The sequence below is a fragment of the Pholcus phalangioides genome, unplaced genomic scaffold, assembly GCF_987345545.1.
Source record: "Pholcus phalangioides strain wild (caught in Gottingen) unplaced genomic scaffold, Ppha-v1.0 ptg000039l_1, whole genome shotgun sequence".
Lineage (NCBI taxonomy): Eukaryota > Metazoa > Arthropoda > Arachnida > Araneae > Pholcidae > Pholcus > Pholcus phalangioides.
This window is the reverse complement of record NW_028301625.1, coordinates 12,495,535-12,515,062: the sequence shown is the minus strand read 5'-3', so window position 1 is coordinate 12,515,062 and position 19,528 is coordinate 12,495,535. Positions and strand designations below refer to the sequence as shown.

Genomic DNA, 19,528 nt, shown 5'->3' with positions numbered 1-19,528 from the left:
CATTAAAAAATTACAATTTTGACGATTTTAGGCATACTTATGTCAATGTTGCAATTATGTTATGTTGCCATTAGGGGTGCTCTTTGTTTGATTATTGGCATATGCAGTTCTCATGGCTCGAGAAAGATTGAAGATATCCCTGCTTTACATGGACATTAGGACACTTATGTAACCCTATGAGTACAGAAATTTTTTTCTTCTAATTTGTACTCTATTCTGTAATATTTATTTGCTATGTGTAAGTTTCAAAACATAGAGAAAGAAACTGATAAACTGGTGTTATATGTGTGTGAGTGGATAATTTCATTCTTTCTTCTCTTCATCCACATACAATATGCAGCCATCATCCATGGTAATACAAATATATGCAGAAGTGAAGGTTCCACTTATAATGAATTTTCACTGTTTTGCTTATTATTAATATTTTAACACTCGTTTTTCATTTCTATAGTCAAAATAATGATCTTTTTTCACAATTTGGATAACACATGCTATAGATAGTAAAAACATAGTGAGTAAAAACCATGTTTCTATAAAGTTCATTTTATGAAGATCTGATTGTATTCCAGAAGAAAATCTACCCTTACCAGATATGGGGGTATGGTGCGAAAATAATCATAGAGTCATTGTGCAGGATGAATAGTTCACCATTTTTTATATTATTTAGAATTTAAAAATTGAAAGAAATACAACCCAGGCAGCACCTGTGTTTTCTTCATATACTTGGCAGCATCAAAGAAGTGACAAGTCATTGTTGAGGCTGACAAACCACTGTTGCCCGACAGTTTTTGCCCAGCTCTGACAAACTTTTAAAGTTGCCTATCATTCAAGTCTGGTCTCGTTTGATATATAAATTGTAGATTTGTATAGAGAACACACTCAGACAGAAAATAAATTATATATATATAGATAATGATGATCATTCTCATGGTTTAAGTAAAGCATTATTTTATTATTACAAAATGAAAATTATATTTTATTAATTTATCAATTCTTCCTCTTCCTATTACTAGGAGTGAATGGGGGGGGGGTCCTTCAAAGTGAGCCTGTTGTGACTGCACCTGTCACACACACCCCTAAGAGATGCTCTGTTACACCTTTATTTCATTAGCATAAAAATGTAAACAATACTTGGAAATTATAATCACAGAAAGCCACAAACCCTTTCCCTTATAAGAATAAGTTAACTCATACTGAGCTATTTGAAAAAACCACACATAAACATCTACATACTTTTAGAACTGCAAATTGAGGTTGGAAATTTTTTGTTTTATTTATCTCAGTATTTTGCCCTTCTTTTCAATTAAAAATAATAAGAAAGAAGTTGTTTGACAAATTCATAATTAAAACAGATAGAAGGATGGAGAATGCTTGAGAACAATCAAATCAACTCATCACCTTTCCTTCATTCCTGTGTAAATTAGGTAGATTCTAATATCCAAGACTTATCACTGGAACTTAAATTACAGGGCGATTCTAAATTCATGGGACAAACTTCAAGAGGTAATATAAGACACGTAAAAACAAGCATTTTTGATCATAGAATGTGTAGTCAAATCACAATAGCAAACACAGTAAAAGGTGTTTTTAGGGAGTGTACAGCATATTTCACCAAAAGAAAATATAATATTTTCCAACATACATGCACTTTCAACCACTCAAGGGAGCAGGGGGTTGTAATGTGGTAGGCCTCCTCATGGTGCAACCTGGGTAATGTAAAATTTACTACAAGACATTATGCCATGTATCATTGTTTGGCACAACATAGTCTTGATGATCCTCATGCGAATGAAAACCAAACTCCAATTCAATCTGAAGGTGCATATGCATCAATAAAAAGCGAACTTTTTTTTAAAAACAAAAGTTTGGTCTTTATTCGTGCATGGACCACACACATCAAGGTCATGCTCCACCAAACAATGACAAGCCAGGCACGGATTCAGAGAAATGTTTGGGAGGTGATTTATTGTGTAGGTTTGCTTGATTGCTCCATAAAATATGGGACACAGCAAATTTTTTTCCATATTATTCAGCGTTTGGGATCAGTGATCACCCCCATTGTCCCTCTCTTGATCCTTGCTGTGACAAGCGGTATAATGACTTGTAATCGATTTTGCATTACCTAGTTTGCACCATGAGGAAGCCTACAACACTACAACCTCCTGCACCCTTGAATGAGTGATAGCACAAATCGCAGCAAATACGTTGGAAAAAATATATTTCCTTTTTGTTAACTGCCATGGTGCACTCATTAAAAACCCTGTACTGCCTTTGCTATTGCAATTCGAAAGCACATTCTATGACCAGAAATGCTTGTTTAGATGTCTTTTTTAACGTTTTAAAGTTTGCTCCATGAATTTAGAATCACCCTGCACACATCAAGATTTATAGATAAAAATCTATAAATCTTGTAATTTATAGATCGTAAGTAAAAGGATTGGAGCAATATTCACCTTCAATTCTTTGTACACACCCGCATGAGAACATACAGATGCAATTATGAACAATGCTACTGGTGTCAGGAAAAACTGATAAATAGATGCTTTTACAAATTTGAAGCGCTGCCTATAAAGAAATTAAATGATACATTAAAAAATTGGCAAAGAATGTAGATATTGTAAACATTCAAATACTATACAATGGAAGGCATGAATTGATGAACTCTTGATTTTCAATTCAAATCATTGTTTTTTCATATAACAGTAGAGATCTTCTCTTATGAACATACAAAACTAAATTTATCTCTTCAAATTGTTTTTAGTTTAGTCCAAGGAAATGTAACTAATTTGTTAAGTCATTGGAGGACCCTCTAAAACAGTGTATGCTGCAGCTCCTTGAGGGTGCCACCAACAATTGTCACGGGCACCGCGGTGAGCTGTCCTTTTTAATGTGTGCCTATTCAACACCATGAAACGATTCTTCTAATGAAAAATCAGGGAAGTCGTAGATGCATGTTCACTAGGACAAGAGAATCACTGGAGACATAAATTTCAGAACCACTGCTCTAAATATTAACAGAGAATCATTGCTGATAACCATAGGCTATAGCGAGTACGGCTTAGTTATTGTCCAAGCATGAGCAGTGTGTATATTGAAGAGTAAAAGATGATCTCTATGAGTAAAAAGATGTCAAAAATAATAATTTTCAAGTACTGTATTAGTGCCAAAGTACTCCGTAATACCTTCATGTTTCAGTTCAATTGCAATATAGCGATATGGCCAGAGTTGGTGTTTGGTGAAGTAGTAGTAGTTGTGAACCTATAAGTATATTCTATGATGAACATTGTATATTCTATGATGAACATTGTATATTCTATGATGAACATTGTATATTCTATGATGAACATTGTATATTCTATGATGAACATTGTATATTCTATGATGAACATTGTATATTCTATGATGAACATTGTATATTCTATGATGAACATTGTATATTCTATGATGAACATTGTATATTCTATGATGAACATTGTATATTCTATGATGAACATTGTATATTCTATGATGAACATTGTATATTCTATGATGAACATTGTATATTCTATGATGAAGCATGTTTGTTTTGGTATGACTTATTACTTCTTAAAATTTGGCCAGTGTACACATTCACCCTGTTTAACCACTTCCTTCACAAAGAAGAACTGCTTGTCCTAGCCCAGTGGCTTTCAACTGTGCCTAAAAATAATGTTTTGAAATAGATAATTTTGGGCTGCCATGAACAATGTGTCTGTAATTATTGATGCAGTAGGTAAGTTTGGTATCATAAATAAAGGGTCTATATCCATTGGTCAGCAGCACAACTTTGCTGTCAGACTATCTTGAAATTCTTTTTAAAAACCTCTATCAATATGTGAAATCTTATTGAAAGTATAGATCAGCCTCTGATAAAGATAATTTGGTCTTCATATTGTCAAATTCAAATGCCTGCGAAGTGATTTAATAGCATCATCTACATACATGCACCCTTAAGATATTTGTGTGGTTGAAGCACAGCGTGAATACAAAACATATTTTGTGAAATTAATGTAGGGAATGAAAAATTTTAAATGAAGTAAAGCATGTGTCTATAGATCCAAAATTCTAAACATTTACCTGTCTGTCATATAGGCCCAACATAGGAAGGAAGCTTGGGCTCTTGATCAGAGGCCCGGGATGTAACTTATTTTGTTTATATACATTATAAATATACTCTTTAAGGATCCTACAAAAACTTTAATCTGGGGCCAACCAAAAATCTCAGCCTATGAGCTTGGCTTCAGGATGTAGAATCCCTGTGTCAGGCACACTGAAGTGTCACTGCATTCAGAATACCAATCAAGTAATGAGTGAGATTAACTCTGTCTTGATCATGACTTGATTAAACTAGTGTGCAGGAAATGTGTGGTAGTGTCAAACATCAGTTGCAGAAGTTCATAATTTAGGAAGGGTCACTAGTGCTGTGGATCATGTGTGTACTCTTTCAAAATGTTGCGAAGTGAAAGATGACTATTACCAAAAGTGGTCGTAAAATGATGATGATGATGTGAACAAGTAAAAGCATGAGCAATGGTCTTTGACAATGAGGGCACTGCGGTTCACTCTCTCATAGTAAAAGATATGATTGTGTGAGGCGACTGTGTCCTATGCGTAACCGGGCAAGCAGAACTTCCTCTTTTCAGTTGGTCCGTCAGCTCGAACGCCAATGGTCAAGTGTGGGCTTGAGGCCGTGTAGTTTATTATCAATAAGATTTGGGTCTGGGCTTCTAGGAGGCAAATACTAAACAGAAAAGTCCATGTGATGCCCTTTGAACCAGCAGGCAGCCCCAACCTATACCCGTGAGGAGAATAATTAATTGTCCATTGAAGATGAATGGCAAACATGAATGAATCTAGAAGACCAGCCAGCAGTTATATGTAGCAAGATGAATTTTGGAGTGGTTGCCACAAAAAAAAAAAGCCTAAATAATATTGACTCATATTGATATATCTCAAGTCACTATAACCATGTATTCTAACAAGAAATATGATATCCATGGCTACTTCATCACACACAACTCTGGTCTATCACCATGAGGTTATTTAGTATAATTTTATCTCCAAAGGCTGGGTCAGAATTTTGCTATGGAGGAGGTTGATATTACATTCACGTAAGCAGAATATTTCATATTATGTGTTCTAGTGCTTTATCTAGAGAGAAACTGGCATTAATGAATATTCTTATGTGTGGAATAATGGTGCAAGTTAAGTTGCTCCATGCGAAGAGACTTGTCTGAAAAGGAGGCCAATTGGTATGCACATCTTAAAAATCACAGAAAACCAGGTGGGGATTGAACAAGGGCTTTCATGGAAACCGCGATCACATGATCTCTCGCAAGCAGTCAGAAAGACAATGTCTTACAAAAAAGAGCCATCTTTCAGGCAACCCCTCTACTGATGGGGTTAGCCACACCTGCTTTTAGCTTTAAGCTACTGCTCTCCTCCCTGTCCCAGTTTTCTTCATCTGATTAAAAATAACAGCTCTACACTGTGACTATTCAGATTTTTTTTCCTCTTTTATATTTTCTTTTAACTACTGTAAAATTTGTAACTAAATGTGAACCTGAAGTTGTATAATCTTATTTTAATTTAATAATCAGGGACAAATAAATTATGTTTTGTTATGGTAACAGATTGCAATACTCCCACATTTACTTAAGCGAATGAGTAGCATTGGAAGTTTCGCATATGGTAACGGCCAACTTCTATGGGCCAACAGTTGCATAGCATTTTGTTGGTCATTTCCATATACTTCAGCACCCTCAGGCACTGGGTCATGGACCACTGCCGAGGAACCTTCATAATTAAGTTGCATTTCAGTGTAAACAAATCAGATAAGTGCCAGGCAAAAATTGATGCAAAAAAACATTTCACCGAAAAAAATATCTTGATCTAAAAACTTTGGAAATCACAGTCCTAGCTTATTCAGGAGGATTGCATATAAAAATTTTCATTCTTCAGCAACCATACGGTGAGTGTTGGGAAAAAATTATTTCTCTCAGTAACTGCTTTTTCCTTTCTTTCAATTGAAAATAACAAAAGGTGACTGGGTGGGTTTATGACACAAAAGAGATAAACTAAAGGCGTAGGTCAATAACAAAAGCAGAATCAAATACACTAATCTGTGCCCCCCCCCCCCATTCTTACATGCAATTAAAGATACCAGTCTAGAAGACATTTTTGCTGGTACTCAGTAATACATCATTTATTGTCTTCTTTTTTTCATTTCAAACTGTGTCCAAACTCTGGTCAATCACCATATATATTGAAGCAGTTTACTCCTATTTTATCCAAGAATTGAAAGAATTGTGTAATTGTAACATCCTGTGTTTGTAGTGCTATGTGTTGTCATCAATTTCCTAAATTGGCATGCCATGCATATGAATGTGTATGAGTGTTGTGTCTGTTGTTCACTGTAACAAGACTATTTGAAGGGGAAGTTCACTTGCATTTGTAGCTCAAATTTGCAAACCAAAATTTATTGCCAAAAATCTGTAATTAAAAGGGAAATAAATATCTTACTTAGAGAAAGCGAGTTTTGGACAACAGCAGCATACACAGCAACAAGGTGGCCCACGAAGTGGTATAAGTTTATCTTCTAGCTGTTCCAGCAGTTCATTTTCTTTACTTGCATAGCCAACCACAACCCAGAAGAACAATACCAAAGGTGCTGGCAGACATCTATAATGATTAATAGAACACAATAAAAAATTACATTAAAGGATTAATTTCCTTCTGATTTGTAATTTGAATAAGAACAGAGTTCAGCAGCCAAATAACTAATAATATTAAATTACAAAACTTGTCCATTCTCACTTTACACATGATAGAGAAACAAGAACAATTTATTTTTCAGATAATAAAAATTCAATAGCATCTTAAACTCAAAATTGCAAACATACACATAACAATCACGACTTTTTTTTCTTATTGTGTAAGTTACATTATATTGTTATGCAGTGAAGCCTGTCTAAGACGGACACCGTGTGAGACAGAAACCTGTCTTAAACGGAATCAAAATATAGTCTGTTCAATGACTAGTGCTTTTATTTGCATCTTTATAAAATGGAAATCTGTCTAAAATGGAATATTATTTGAGTCTATCGATGTTCAGTTTCATACAGGTTTCACTGTATTATAGTAGTTGAAAAATAAACACCGTTTGTAACACATGGGTGAATTATATTTTACAATGCTGAAAATTTTTTGGCAACAGTAGCCACGTTGTACGCACACTTTGATTTCACTCCTCAAAAAATTATTTTCTGTATACTTTTTTTAAACTTATAACAATCTTTGTTTACTAGTTGTTTTTACCAGCTGAAAATTAAAACTGGTAAATTTTAATTATTCTGCTTCATTAAATATCATCTAAGAAATCATGTCTTCTAAGACCTGCTCGGGTACCATCTTAGTGAATTCCAATTGAGTCTAGTGCTCCAAGTGCAATTAAAATTTCTGCTAGCTGTGTGATGGTATTAATGAAAAATCTTTTTGTCAATTGACAGCCAATAAAAACAAAAAATTGTTATGTGCCATGTACTTTTAAGACATCACGACTTCATCTGCAAGATCACAAGGGGGAATCAGAAACTTCTCAAGATATCCTACACAAAATAAGCCAACAGAACAAAGAACTTAAAGTGTTCATTTCATGAAAGATGGATGACTTCAGGCAAATGACTTCAACAATGAAACAATCAAAGAATTGAAAACAACTATTAAAACTCTTCAAAAAATGAACAATGAACCGATATCCAAAAATGAACTCCTTTCTATAGAAAATAGAGATGAAAAAGAAAATGAGGGATTCGCATTATGACATAATCTAATAAACACAATATTCCAGGCATACCAACATTGAGATCTCAAATGTCCCAGAAACAAAGAATGAAAATCTTCAACAAATTTCATAACCATAAATGCACTAGCAATGACGAATATCAGTGAAAATATAGTGACCACTCATCGAGTACCATCATTCAACAAGGACAGGCCACATATAATCTTACAGTTCGCATAAAAAATTATGTCACAACATTTTGAGAAAATTGAAAGATCGTAGAATAAAAATTTCCTGAGATAAATTTAAGATTTCTGGATGTCCCTTTATTTCAATGAACATCTTACACCAGAACTAAAATCACTGTTTCTTAATGTGCGAAAGTTTAAAATGGAACACAGTTATAAGTACTGTTGGACCCACGACGATAAAATATTCTTACGCGAGAACGACTCGCCCAGAATTTATCATGTAAAATCTAAAGATGACCTACACTCACATACAGATATAACTAACTTATATAATTAATATACCTCTTGACAGATATAACTAACACTCTCAAATCTAACTGCATTACTTTAACAAACCTGGATGATTTAAAGTTGTTTTTATTCTCTGTACCAACAAATTATAAGTCATATTACAATATTTTTCATGTAAATAGAACATGCGTGCTAACTTTGGTAACCTAATTGCTTTACTACCATAGTATATGAACCAAATTTCAATATTAATTCTCTCTGAAATTTGGATTTATAGTAATGAAACTGATTTATATTGAATTGAAGGCTTTGATGCATTTTTTAATTGTAGAGATAATATAATAATCAATCAGGAGCCATTGTAATTTATACACAAAATTTATGTTTTAGTCAAATTGAAATTGAAATGTCAACTGTGGAAATTATATTACTATATAGCTAAATTTTTTCTGAAAATTACATTAATATCACTAAAAAATATATTGCTCTCAAAATTTTACTATTGCAAATTTTAACACGAAACTGGATTCTGTCTTAAAAAATTTAAATTATAGAAACATTGTACAAATAGGTGATATGAATATAGATTTAATAAAAAATTCTGATGTACTTAATTATCAAAATAATCTATTTCAGTTCAAATTTCAATAAATGAACCAACCAGAGTTGAAGATACCTTAACGTGTATCGATCATATTTTGAAAAACATCAAAATCATACATTATCATTTTCCTCTGGAATATATATCAACCGATATATTATTTAACCGATCACTATTCCATTCTTCCTAAAATTAAATTATGAGAATGTCCTAATTTCTATATCTCTCGAAAATCCCCCCCCCCCTATTAGTGGGTAAAAAAACTTTCTACTTATTTTATCAATTAAAATTTTTTCTGGTTGTATAATGACTTAAATTTACAATATCAGTAATTTACATCCACTCTGAACTCTATTAACAATAATTTCAAGTTTGTAACATATCAAAACAAATTAAAAAAAATTATGACGACTGAAATCTATTTCTTTATCAATAGAAATGAAAAATTATATATAATAGATTAAGGAAACATTCTTATGTGTATATGTGACTCATTATTTAAACCCGCTTATATAATTGTTTAGCTAATGCACTGAAATTGAAAATCATAAATAATAAAAATGTATATTATACATTTTTATTATTAAATGTAATACAAACCATCAAAAATGGAAATTCATAAATAATATCAATCATAAAAACCAAACTTCAATTTCTCCAGCTTTTTCTGATAGCTTTGAACTAACAAACCGATTCAACACCCATTTAAAAGACATCAACAATGGCAATCTAGCTTTTAACGATATTAATGAATTAAAAAATTACTTATATCCAACTATAAATTTTGTTTTCTTGATGTCGATAATACCACATTTGTAAATACTCTAAACACATTCTCCAAGAAATCTGCACCTGACTGATAGTAATGGTATATATCTAATTTTTTTAAATATTCAAGAAATAATATGGAATTTCTAACAAAATTTATTAATACATCTTTTTTACTAAGCCATATTTCCAGATTCCTTAAAATGAGCAACCTATAAATAAATCTACCTATCTATAAATCATATGCCTATATATAAAAAAGGAATTAAAATAAATGGAGAACTTCTCAACCATGTGCGTTTTGCAGACTACATTGTTATTATCAGCAGTAATAAAGACAAACTAGAAGAAATGATAAAAGAATTGGCGAAGGCAAGTATTCAGGTGGGCTTGAAAATGAATCTGCAAAAGACTAAAGTTATGTTCAACCCCTTTGCTTTGAAGAGGACAATCTTGCTCAACAACATAGAGACAGAAGAAGTAGAAAGCTATGTATACCTGGGACAAGAAATTACCATGGACAACGGAATCATTAAGGAAATAAACAGAAGGATCAGGATTGGATGGAGCACCTTTTGGCAAAAACTGCATAATTCTGAAGAGTCACATGCCATTATGCCTGAAAAGAAAGGTTTTTAACCAGCGTGTGCTGCTACCAGCACTGACTTATGGAGCTGAAACATGGGCACTCACAAGCAAGACGATACAAAGGCTACAGACAACACAAAGGAGCATGGAAAGATGTATGGTAGGCATCACAAGGAGAGACAGAAAACGAATCACTTGGATAAGGAACCACACAAAGGTATATGATATCATGGAAAGAATCAAACGTTTGAAATGGAAATGGGCTGGACATATTGCAAGAAGACAGGACAAAAGATGGACCATGAGTATTCTAGAATGGTACCCTGTGGTGTTAAACGTCCGAGAAGGTGTCCCCACGCAAGATAGATTGACGAGATCAGGAAAGTGGCAGGAGTCAACTGGATGGCAAAACCATCAGACAGAGCAGAATGAAAAAATTTAGACTTTCATCCAGCAGTGGATTGAAAATGGTTGTTGATGATGATCTATAAATCCAGAGAGACAAATTCCCTTTTCAATTACAGATCAATATAGATTCTCCCAATTTTTTCCCAGAATTATTGAAATTTTTATCATCGAGCATTTATAAATTTCTTAACCTAACAAATTTCTTTGCTGAAAATTAATATGAATACATTAAAGGTTGTGGTACAGAAAACGCTCTATTAAACTTATGTTTCAGTCAAATTGAGATTGAAATGTCAACCGCAGAAATTTTATTATTATACAGCAAAAATTTGAAAATTGCATTAAATTTGTTTATAACAGTATTGACAGTTGTAAATTTATTCTTGAAATATTTTTAAACATCTTAAAGGCATACAATAATGTAAGTCATTCAATTCTCATTGAGAAACTAAGTTTTGCAGGAATCAGAGGTACCACATTGAACTGGTTCTTTTCTTACCTAAATAATCGTAAACAAAGAGTTAAAATTCAAAACATTCTAAGTGACTATATCACATTACAAACAGGAGTCCCTCAAGGATCAAATTTAGCACCCTTACTTTTTATAATATTCATAACCGATTTATGTAAACTAAATGCACAAAAGAGTAATCAGATTGATAACTAACGATTACAGTACTTCCTCACTAGAACTTTTTCATTCTCTAAATATTTTATCACCTCAACATAACTATTGATTTGAAGAAATAGAGATTTTATTTAAAAAACAACATTCTTTACCTCTGAACACTTTTTGTTATTCTGCAAGAATCAACTCCGTCTATTTACTAAAAATGATTTTCAAATATCCATGGTATTATAATCACTTAAGTGGATGATTTAATCTTGTTATATTCTTCCAACAATTTCAACCTACTCTAACAACTCAAATAAATAAAGATCTATGCTTAATCAGAAAATGGTTTCTAGCTAATGACTTAACTCAATGACTAATGACTTTTTTTATCAATTCTTTCAAAGACTAAAGTGATTCATTTCAACTTAAGTGACTTTGAAATTGATTTTAATTTAAAATTTAATAGTCCAGCATATCTGATGAACATCAACTGTTCCTGCAAAAAGATTCAACAAGTACAAAATATCAAATACCTTAGATTTTATATTAATTACAATCTAAAATGGAAAACTCATACACTGGAAAAATAACTAAAAAACTATATTTCATTGTATATAAATTCTATTATCTCAAACAGAAAATAACAGCACAATTCCTGAGAGAAATATACTACATACACATTGTTTTATTCAATTGTCAATTATGGTATCATCATCTGGAGAGGCAATAATCAAAATCAACCACCTATTTGATCTATTCAAAACTATTTGCAGTGCTCGCTCTCAAATCCCAACCTATAGAATTTTAAATTTACTCCCCATAAAACATAACGCCATCTACTGAACCATACTTTACTTATATCATAATAAATCAGTATGCTCACAAAGTCTATATAATTGAGAAGACCAAATGAAATTTATTGCATACCCTCATTTAGAAAAGGAATATTTTGCAAACATTTCCACTTTCTATCTTGCTCCTAAACTATTTAATGCATTACCTTTGGTAATACAGAATTTGTCTAAGTTTTGCATCATTTAAAAAACCACATTCGAATTTCTAATAACAATAGATGATATAATTGTATATTTTCAAATATAGAAGCAAATTACCTTATTATCAATATGCCTGTGGTTGCCTCATATCAATTTTTTTGCATTAAATACTACTGCCATGTAACATGTATTTCTATATAATTGTTGAAAAATTTATGCAACATTATCCTATTTTTTATTATTACTTTTTGTCTTTCTTTTCAATTGATCATTCCGTACAGGCTTTGGCCTCCAGGGCCGTAACTAGGGAGGGGCAGGCACATCTTGTGCCTCGGGCGCTAGACCTGAGGGGATGCAAATTTCATTCTGAAACCTCTCCTTCAGCATTACAAGGGGGCATCAAAATGCGTGCTTGCCCAGGGTGACCAAGCATCTAATTGCAGCCCTGTTGGCTTCTAAACGACAAATATTGAAATTTGACTGTTTCTGATATTGTGCAACCAATCTTGGAAAATAAATTTGAATTAAAAAAAAAACAAAAAAAACAAACACAACACACACTTCAACATTATCAACCAAAAGTGTTTGCTTGAGAGAGATTTTGTGTCTCTCTCTCCCCTCTATATTTTATTTTTAAAGTTGATAAGCAGCAGTGTTAATATAGAAAATAAACGTTGCATAATCTATGCATGATGTGAGACTAACCTTAACTAAAAACAATTATGACTTACAATGAAACACATAGGTATAAGTGTTCAACTGTTCTTGAAGCATTTACACTAGATTGGTATTGGAAGCAACTTGCTGAATTGTACCCAATCCCAAGATAGAATTGTGGTTAAGAGATATGTCACAACGGGTTATGGTGAACAAGGAATTCTTTGATTGGACAGTTGTCACAAGGGAGTACCTCAAGGAAATGTCCTTGGCCCCATACTTTTTCACTTTTTACCGATAAACTTGATCAAGGTATCGATGGGATTGTCAGCAAATTTGCATATGACGTGAAGCTAATGGGAGTAGTCGGGAATCAAAGCGATAGGGAGTTGATGCAGACCAACTTAAACAGAATTGCAGCATGGGCAAATGAATGGAGCATGACGTTTAGCGTTGATAAGTGCATGGTTGCTCATTTTGGTTCGAACAACCCATGGTTTTCTTACGAGTTGAATGGTGTCACTATACTGGATGCAACTAGGGTCACCAATTTGGGAATTCTCATTGACGAGCGGCTTAGGTTTTCTGAACAATGTTCATCGGTCATCAAAAAAGTGAATAGAATGCCTGTGTGTGTGTGCGTGCGGTCTCATTTTCAAAAAGATCTCATCGCGTTCTCCTAAAGTAATTCTTCCACTTTTTCGAAGCTTAGTTCGTCCGGGACTGGAATATGCCGTAAGAGTTTTGGAGACCAGCCTACAGAGGGACATAGACTTGGTTGAATAGGGTGCAGAGAAGAACTACTGGTGCTCTTGTTGGCGCACTAGGCTTGGGCAACAAAGAAAGACTTGATTTCTTGAATATGTTTACATTGGAGGAACGCAGGTGTCTGGGGATATAATCTAAGTTCTCTCAAAATTTTCAACGGGGATGGATAGGATGGACCACAAGTTATTAATACACCATCAATCAACTGCTTCGACAAAGGAGACACGTGTATTGTTTATTACAGGACAATGCCAGGTTGTAGTGTCACAGGGAGTTTTCCTCTAATAGGTTTGTTAATAAATGGAATAGCTTACCTCTGGGGTCATGAACTCTAACACAATTGACACATTTAAAAAGAAGTACAATAAACATTTTGGAATAAATTGAGAAGCTATCCATACTTAGATGAGACAACCATAATCTTTTTCATGGACAGTATATTACTAATAAACTTGAATTTGTTAGAATCATGGTTGCAGAATAGATCCCGACAGGTTATGGTGAAAGGGAAATTTTATGATTGCTCAGTCATAAGTGAAGTGCCCCTCAAGGAAGTGTTCTTGATCTCATACCCTTTACGCTTTTTATCCATATACTTGATCAGGGTATTGATTGTTAGCAAATTGACTACAGACGTTGTAGATAGTAATCAAAGCAATAGGGAGTTGCTCCAGGCGAACTCAAATTGGATTGCAGCATGGGCAAATTAATTGTGCATAACTATCAGCGTTGAAAAGAGTATGGTCACTCATTTTGATTCAAACAACCCACGTTTCACTTATGAGTTGAATGGTGTCACTATCCTGGATACAACTAGGGTCACCGATTTGGGAATTCTCATTGACGAGCGCCTTAGGTTTTCTGAACATTGTTCTGAAGTGGGCAAAAAAACAAATAGAATGCTCAGTTTGATTTTTAAAAAGGGGTCTCTTCATGTTCTTCTAGCATCATCCTTCTACTTTTCTAAGGCTCAGTTCATTCTGGCCTAGAGTATGCCGTACAGTTTGGAGACCCTCTTGTTAGAAAAATATCAACTTGGTTGAAGGGGTACAAAGAAGAGCTCTCCTTGCATACCCACTATGCAAGGCTTGCACTATGAAGAGAGACTTGATTCATTGAATATTCTTTTAAATAATGCAGACATCATGAAGATATGATTGAAGGATTTAAGATTTTCAATGAGATCAATATCATTGCTGATGAAATATTGTTATGCCATTATTCAAACTGCTTTGACTCTGGGATACCAGTTTTGGTTAGGGACATTTCAGGTTGTTGCATCAAAAGGAGCTTTTTCTAACAGGGATGATGGACTAGCTTACCCTCTGTTGTCGTGAATTCTCCCATAATAGATACTTTCAAGACGAATTATGATGAGCTGGGTGAGAGTAATCGAGAAGCTATCCATACTGAAATGAATAACATATTTTTATAGGTAATTCATTCTAGTGTTTTCCCCTGATTCATTGCTATTGATGTGTTTAGGCTATGAGAAACATTTCTCTATGGGCTTTTGTCACAATATTATTTTTTTATTTATATTGATTTTTTTTTAGTCACCTTGCGTAATTTGCCTGTTGTAGCCTCAAATTTTGTATTTGTCTAAACAAATACAAAATTCATTCCCATTCTAGCTTTAATCATCTATCAGAAAGTTATGAAACATTATAATAGAACCCTGCTAATCCAAACTAATTGGGACTAGGATCTGTTCCAATTAGCAAAAAGTTTAGATTACCAGGGTTTGTCTTTGAAATGGTGCTCTTTCAAGACTGTAATAATAGTGAGTATACCTATAGGTGGGATAAGAGTTACAGACCAGATAATTCAGTTTAACAATGAAAGTGAATAAAATCCTATGATTCTTTCTTTCTCAGAAGGCAATAAATACATTGAATGAAAGCGATAACATGCATTGTGTGGATAGAAAAGGATGAGTCCACCTGGCACCAAGTCATCCTTACCCAGAAAAATTATGTTGTAGTGAAATTAAAGTAATTTTTTCACCACCCAACATAACATCTTTCCTTTATCCAATGGACCAAGGGGCATTGCACAGCATCAAACACACAGTTGAAGGTTACTTCAATGTCTCATTGAATATGAGAATGAATTTTTCTTTTGTTTTTTTCATTTTCATTCCTTTCATTTCCTTTCCATTTTCCAAAGAAAGAAAAAAAAATTAAGTGAAAGAGATGTCACATTTACTGGCGACAGAAACAAAGGAAAAGCATGACAAAAACCTAGCTGAAGAAAACCTGAAAATAATTATGGCCAACAATTGCGACGATAATCAAGAAACAAAAAGTAATCCAATAACAAAAGAATGAAATTCTCCAGCTTTTAAAATAAATTCCTGGTTCCAAGGAAGTGGGGGAGGGGGTGTTAAATGTCATGATTAGACTAACAGCCATCAAATTTTTATGGATGCAGAAATCATCTCTGGAGTTTCAACTAACGCTGACTCATCGTCAAGTGATAGGTTAGATCATGATGTTCGAAAGACTCATTCAGAAGCTCGGTTGCTCTTGAAACTGCCCTTTAATATGTGGAGCAGCAACCTCTACAAACATCAGGTTTCTGAGATGATGGCTATATGAATGAACTGCATCATCCACTCGGTATACGTCGCTCCATCAAATGAAAATGGAAGATTTTTTCAAGGCAACTATGTAATTCATCATTATGAGGTATGATAATGTATTTATTGTCTGTATATAAAATATAACATGAAAAAATATAGAATTTCTGAGATTTTTTTGTTGTTTTTATGGATTCTTCAACTTTCTTGCACACATCTTTTTTCTTAAGAGCTGTTCGGGGGGATCATGCAGAATTTCAGATTAGCAAGGGAATTATGTAATAATTTCTTAATGAAGGGATAGGTAGAAAATAGATTTAAAAAACTGGGTGTTCACCAGATGGTGCATTGCTATTCAGAATTTAACAAACTACAGACACATGGTAGAACAGATCTTAAAGACGGCCTCAGAGCAAAAAATCACAAGGGCTCGGGTTTGAGAAACAGGAAAGCCAAAATTATGTTACTGCTAATGACTCTCATAAATCATTAAGTTTTAAGTCAATGATTACCTGTACTAAACAGAAATGTTTCAACAGCATCGTGGGCCTCTCGGCAAAAGTGGTATCCTGCTCCTCACCTACCAGTCAGGGCTGTCTTAAGCACATAATAGGCCCACCAGATAAATTTATATGCTTAATCTTGAAAATTTCAACTAGATCTAGATCATTTTTGTGATGCCCCCTCTTCTCTTGAGGCCCCAGGGCCATGCCTGGGTGGGCCTATGCATTAACACGGTACTGCTACCAGTTTAGATAATTACTCTCAAAGATAGTAGTTTGAGATCTTGTTCTCAGAAAGGCCCTTTAAATGATAATATATAGAAAATTACATTGATAAGCTCAATATTAAACAAAATTATGGTAAAAATTGACAGGTCAGTGACAGAATCAAGATGATCACCGTGAAGGAAAAAAAAGATCAGAACTTATTCAATTTTTCATGAAGCCTGTGAGTACCAAAATAATTTGACAAATATACTTACAAAACAACCAGTGGTGTGGTATACTTGGTTGCACGTGGAATCAATAAATTTAGAAAGAAGCAGAAGCCAACAATCTGCAAAATTTGTGAAATAACTTTTCAAAATAACCATATAAAATGCATAAACCAAATATGTATAAAACATAATTCAATTTTTCTCCATACGATAAATGCTTCATTTTTATATTTCTGTAGATTGCAGAATAATGTATAAAAAATATCTAGTAAAATTTTAAATGCCAAAAACTCGAACAAGATGGCAACATAAAAGAATCCCTTAAATTAAACACAAGAAAATATCTTTATGTTTAAAGACAAAAACAAATTCAGATTCAAAAGTCATCGGAGTATTTAAATTCTTGAAGTGCAACCTGTGGTCGATATTTAAAATGGTAAGAAGCATGGTTTTCAGTTTTTCTTTTTTTAATTTTAAAAATTGAACTCTGAAAAATTTGTTTTTGAATAACATTTTCTTTTAAAAATTATATAACAAAATTACATTCCGGTATGAGTCATTGATCTGCACTTTTTACGCCCAAGTGGTGTGGTGGTAAGATGCTCATCTACCACCATGAAGGTTTGCATCAAGTCCCAGGTTCGAAACAGGGGAAGAGCATAAATAAGATATTTTCCCCGAAGAGCTTGAGGTGATCACTGATAGATGGCGCCTTCATTTCCAACCGAACTCATGAATGGCAGTAAATTGCGTACAGCGATGTGACTGGTGTGTAGTGAAGTAGTATGACTCATTTCTCTATATTAAACATTCATAAAAAATTTACAGTTTCTTGCAAATGCCACCTCCCCCTACAAATGACCAATATATTCATTCAAAATCCATAAAAAGAATGGCAAACAGACCAAAATCTGCATGGATGATGGTTATAGCTGTCATACTCAGAGCGATCAGCCGTGGCGTGTATACATGTGATGACTGGTTGTACACACTTTAAGAATTTATAGTCCTATCAGAAGACAATTTTCTACAACTTACAAGAAAAGGGTCCCAAGATGATGTTTTCAAAATTTTTTTATAAAAAAAATACCACTGATTCCACTCATATAAATGTGCACAAAAATATTTAAAAATCTGGCGGAATTATTATGGGTCACTCAAAAAAAAATTTAATATTAATATTTTGAACACCAATAAAGGCCAAGAATGAATTTAAAATATCCCGCAACCCTAGACTGACATCATAAGAGAAAAAAGAGAAATAACTAGTTTCTAAAACAGAAGCTGGAGGAAAGAAAGGAAAAAATAAGTTTTTTTTTTTATAGATATCACCAAAAAGCAAGAGAGGCAATGAGTAGCCGACTGTTATCATTTTAATAATTTTTTGTGGCTTTAATAATTGCATTCCGCCGCTAATTTTTTTGTTTTTGTGTTTTTCTGGGCGAGATGAATGTACTTAATTTTTTTCATAAATTTTTGACGACAATACATTGGGACCCTTTCCTTGTTAAGCATACTGTAATCTGATAATGACAGGTTTTTTGCTACAAATTCTCAAAATGATAATAAAAAGAGATTGGGTTTCACTTCTAAATGGTTCTTCCCAAATACGAAAACTGCTGTTCACAGTGAATTTCATGAACTGGCTGAAATTGGATAAATAAGTCATAGATTTGCTGATGACTAAGATAAATAAAAGACAATATAGAGATAGTATTTTATTTGTTAAATCTGAAATTATATAGCATCTACATGAATTGTATGAAGTATTTCATAGACTGGTGGTTGAAGACCACTGTTCTAAAACTCCTCTCAAACTCAAAATTGAAACTGAAATCATCAATTTTCATTAAATCAATTTGTAATATTTCCCATGCTCAAAAATTGCATCAAAATATTGATTCAAATATTCCTAAATATGATCATTTATCTCAATTATCTGAAATGTTATATAAAGGAACATAATTTAAGACATTTAATCAGTTCGTTTCACAAATAAAATTAATTTTGAAACTTTTAATTGAAATTTTAATCGGATTGATCAACTCTATTAACTCAACATAAATGTTTAACTGTGAAAGACCAATCAGATTAATCGAACCAGCCATAGGAAAAGACACACCTTGAGAATGCCACCAGGCACACACTATGGGTAAAGTAACACAAGAAAAATACCTACAAATGAAAAAAATGTTTTCTCAAACTCGCCCAGCATAAACCGATTCACTTCTGATAACTTTTCACTGTTAGCTTCTTTCAATTCTACCTGAACATTGGCATTTGTTAGCTAGAAAATGAATTACCTTTTGGGTTAGATAAGACA

The 19,528-nt window shown here is 33.3% G+C and overlaps 1 protein-coding gene across 1 annotated transcript in view; it reads right to left on the bottom strand.

The window, feature by feature from the left end:
* Nucleotides 1–19,528, bottom strand: part of LOC149065596 (organic solute transporter subunit alpha) — a 42,803-nt gene that overhangs the window by 11,451 nt on the left and 11,824 nt on the right. Inside the window, exons 4-6 of the mRNA XM_089253791.1 lie at nucleotides 17,251–17,324; nucleotides 6,541–6,699; nucleotides 2,454–2,565 (exon numbers count right to left, since the gene is read on the bottom strand). Of these exons, the coding sequence (XP_089109917.1) occupies nucleotides 2,454–2,565; nucleotides 6,541–6,699; nucleotides 17,251–17,324 (345 nt within the window). The remainder of the gene's footprint in view (nucleotides 1–2,453; nucleotides 2,566–6,540; nucleotides 6,700–17,250; nucleotides 17,325–19,528) is intronic.